Here is a 4,095-nt window from a genome sequence, read left to right as displayed (position 1 = left end):
CTGCATGCCATGATTTTTGTTGAGACATGCAATGTGTTTCCAGATTTGTTCAAGCAGTCAATATTTGTGTATGGAGAAAGTATGGGGAAGTTTTTATATTTTGCATTTGGAAGCAACCTTCTAAAAAAGAGGATCCATCTGAATAATCCATCTGCAATCAAGCATTTCCGTTGGAAAAGTTGAGGTAAGGATAGGTAGGAAATTCATTGGACAGGCAGCTTTTTATATTTGCTAAGAGTAATTGTACCATGTGTGGGTATTTAGAGCATTGTTGGCTCACAAGAATACCTTAGCCTTTGCATGGATGTATACAGTAATGATCATTCAATGGTTAATTGTAGAAGGATATTGCAAGCTGTGGAATAGTTCTTAGCTAAGCAAGTCTGAATGTATTCAGCAGTATGTCCAATTTTGAATCATATCATACAAAAACAATACTAACCTGTCACCCATTATCATTCAAATGGGTCTGTGGCATCAAATATGACTTGGGATAGCAGCACTGATTTCTCATTTACAAAACAATGCTATCTCTTCACTTGTCATTTTCAGGTTAACTGTGCAGCTTATGACCAAATAGTATAACCATACTTGTGTATATTTAGGTGGTTAAGACTTATATTACCATGTGCCTACAGGGCTTTCGGCTGGATTTTAGCCACTTTAGCAAACGCTGGCAAGGGGCTGTGGCAACTATTGTAGAAGATGCTGAACAACATGTGTGGGGAGTGATATGGGAGCTTGATGAGCAGCATAGAGAAACACTTGACAAGTAAGTGGTTAAGCTGATTGATATAGATGTCAGCATTGTTGCCATCTATTTGACATTTACTTGACTTATTCACACCACATTCTTTGAGTCATGGTGCATAGAGTGCCATGGTTTTCTGTAATTCTTTGACATCTTTGTGCAATTATGTAACACTATTTTTAAACATTGCATGCCAGTGAAGGATTTCAAAATGCAATGTTGGACCAGACATAAGTTCACTGCCTTCAGCTCTATGTCAAATTTGCATCTAGCCACATTCATGAAATCCTGGCACATTTCACACCTTTCTGATCTGCTGTTCCATGCACTGACTGAATGCCAGCCATCCTTTCCCACCAGCGCTGTCTGCTCCTGGCCGGCCTACCATCTGACTTCCCCCCCCCCCCTGGCCGCAGTCAGGAGGGCGTGCATCAAGGCATCTACCGGCCGCTCTCGGTGATGGCCGAGACGCCCGACGGTCGGCGCCTCGCCTGCCGTAGCTACCAGCTGGCAGCTCCGCCCGGGGGCGACGGGCGCCCGTCGGCCGTCTACAAGCGGGTCATCCTACTCGGAGCCACTGAGAACGCGCTGCCTGACGCCTACCTGCGCTTCCTGGCCGCCCTGCCGGACAACGGCTACAGCGGCGACGTGGACGTGGGCCTGGACCTCGGTCAGACGTGACGTGGATCGACGTAGACGTGGGTCTGGACCTCGGCCAGACGTGACGTGGATCGACGTAGACGTGGGTCTGGACCTAGGTCAGACGTGACGCGGGGTGACGTGGGCGTTGGCCTGGGCCTCGACAACACCGGACTTTGCAGGGGTGCGGTGGGGTGGACACGCCCAGCGGTGGCGCGGCGCTGGGGACGCTTGTGGTGGGACGCGGCTTGAGCTCCCCTCAGCCCCCGCTCGGCAGCGTCGCAGTTACAACTGCTCAGGGAGGTCTGAAGTCAAGGTCAGGGAACCTGGGCCATGCGGGAGGAAGGCGAAAATCTGACTGTGCCCCTTTCTGGCCACGATGCTTATAACTTGCACAGTGTCTACGCTGCTGCGCTTGTGCAGTTGTTCCAGCACCCTAAGGAATTGGGATATTTGGGATTGAATATGAGATGATGTGAATAGTTGATTGCAACATTTACTTAATGTAGTCGCTCTGGCTATGTAATCATGGACCCAGCCATATAGGGCAACTTCTACCGATCCATTGTCCACCATTCACGACCCACTGATCCACTTTTACCACTGAGAGGAGTATCAGGTGACTGTTTACCGAGTTGTGTGGGAGTTCTACAGTCATGACGACGACCACAGCATCGCGCGAAGTCGGGCAACTGTTTTTTGTTACCATGTGTGTGTAGCCCTTTGTTTGCCGGTGTGGTGACTATGGCGCTCTCTTGGAGTACACCTGTTCTCCCGGTTATCGGCCCTGGACTGGTATCTACCTGCAGTGGGAGACTGGCAGTGATGTGATGGTGATGGTGACGTGCCACGCGTGCTCTCCATGCCAGTCTTTTAAGCACACCAGTGCCCTCATGAAGCTTTTAACCTTTGATGCGCCGGTAAAGCTGTGTGATATATGTTCGCGTTTGGATAGATCTGGGTCCATTTGCTTATTGTTAGTTTTCGTTGTTGCTCAAGCTTGCTTTGATCGATTGGAGGGCGTTGCGTCAAATGCATTGACCGTCGCAAACGGGAAACCTGCGTTTCAGACAATGAGTGATGGTAAGCATCATGTCCTTGTGATGAATGAACGAGCGGCACTTTGTCCTGCTTGATTTCATACCAAATGATTGCACTACAAATTCTTAAACGGACAGCGGAATGCACACCACACCCACCTCGACGGAACTAAACGTCCGGTGAGTGACGCCGTTCCTGCCAGATGTGTTCAGTTTTGTTGCAGTCCGTTGCCGTTTATTGAGCAGATGCGGGACTACTGAGAATAACTTGTCGCGATTACAACATCAGGACGCAGGAATTCTGAGCTTTGACATTAGCAGCTATGACTCGCGGTTGGGGTCAGCCCAGACATTACCTAAGCGTTGGCTGACTCAGTAGCTGACACCACGACATGAGGTCAGAAATAACATCTGGTCACCTTACGCTGGTCCGTGGAAAATACGCTATTTCCGAGCGAACGCTCATCAGTTGCGCGGGCGGGGCATATTTGGCTGAGGACCAGAGCTGACTAAACCCGGTCCGTCGACGCGCCGGTGGGTGACCAGCCGCAGACTATACAAACATCCCACCTCCCGCCTCTCCGCGGGACTTCCCCGCCCGTGTTTTCGTTCAGCCTTCCCTTCCCCATGGCGTCTGGATCTTCTCGCGCGTGGACGCGACTCTGCACGCTCTGACCCCCGGGGCAGCCCGGTAAACAGTCGGTTGGCCGGGGGCCGCGCTGGCGCCGGCGCCGTCACCGCAGTCGCACGAGTCGTCCGCGCCGCGCTGGGCCTGTCGCCGCCGGCCTCCAGGATGTCAGCCCCGCTGCTGCTGCTGCTCGCGGCCGCCTGCCTGGCCGCACCGGCGGCGGCGTTCGTCCGCTCCAGCGCGCGCCGGGCGGTATCCGACGTGCTCACGGACAAGCTTTTCACCGTGAGCGACATGCTGACCACGCTTGAGGGCCACGTGAAGCAGCTGAACACGGCCAAGGTCGGCGTCGAGTCGCTGGAGGTGCGCCTGCAGACGCTGGAGGGCGTGGTGAACTCTGACCTGAGCTCGCTACGCGCCGACGTGGCCCGCCTGGCGGAGGCCGTGACGCAGATGGCCGCCGGACGGGCCGACGAGCACGAGCGCACGCGCGCCGCCTGTCAGGAGAGTGTCAGCAGCCTGACGCTACCGCTGACCAACCTGCAAACCAGCGCCGAGCGCACGCAGGAGCTGACGACGGCGGCGGAGCGGGCGCTGGGTGGACAGCTGGAGAGCGCCGGCGAGCAGCTGCGCGGCATCGCTGGCCAGCTGGAGGAGCAGCGCCGGGAGCTGCGCCAGCAGCTGATCACCACCACGCCCGCGCCCACGGCCGACCCCAGTGCCGTGTTTTTGTCCGGTCTGCTGAACAGTCTGAAGAAGCGCAGTAGGGAGTAGTGGGAATGGGCAGGAGTCGGCCCAGCGGCTACCGCGCAGCTAACTGCTGTTAGCTGTAACTGCTGCGAGGCGGTGCAGGCTGCAGCGCAATTTTTCTTGGACGGATGCCAGCTCCCGAACTGTTTGCGGTCGTCATGGGAGCCTGTCAGGCCGAGGATCTTAGCTGGTGGCAGAGAAATCTGTCGTGAATTTCAACCGTTTGAGCTAGCATGGTTGTTATTGGAGCCCGTGCTTGTGATGCACCATGTGAGACGGGCTGGGCT

At 54.6% G+C, this 4,095-nt stretch overlaps 1 protein-coding gene across 1 annotated transcript; it reads left to right on the top strand.

The window, feature by feature from the left end:
- The first annotated feature begins 626 nt into the window (after positions 1-626).
- On the top strand, positions 627-2,448 carry LOC119098864 (gamma-glutamylcyclotransferase). The gene is made up of 2 exons (XM_037221909.1): positions 627-772; positions 1,168-2,448. The coding sequence occupies exons 1-2, from the start codon at positions 627-629 to the stop codon at positions 1,430-1,432; spliced, it is 411 nt and encodes a 136-aa protein (XP_037077804.1). The 3' UTR covers positions 1,433-2,448.
- Positions 2,449-4,095: the final 1,647 nt, after the last annotated feature.

This window comes from Pollicipes pollicipes, unplaced genomic scaffold (assembly GCF_011947565.3).
Source record: "Pollicipes pollicipes isolate AB1234 unplaced genomic scaffold, Ppol_2.1 Scaffold_4740;HRSCAF=5597_pilon_pilon_pilon, whole genome shotgun sequence".
NCBI classification, from domain to species: Eukaryota; Metazoa; Arthropoda; class Thecostraca; order Pollicipedomorpha; family Pollicipedidae; genus Pollicipes; species Pollicipes pollicipes.
The sequence above is the reverse complement of the archived record's forward strand: the minus strand, read 5'-3'. Positions and strand labels throughout refer to the sequence as shown.

Bases quoted from the DNA above. Each gene is read 5' to 3' on its own strand.
- LOC119098864 (XM_037221909.1), top strand. From the start codon at position 627: ATGTGCCTACAGGGCTTTCGGCTGGATTTTAGCCACTTTAGCAAACGC. The intron at 773-1,167 runs GTAAGTGGTTAA...CCCTGGCCGCAG, and splicing joins CATAGAGAAACACTTGACAA to TCAGGAGGGCGTGCATCAAG.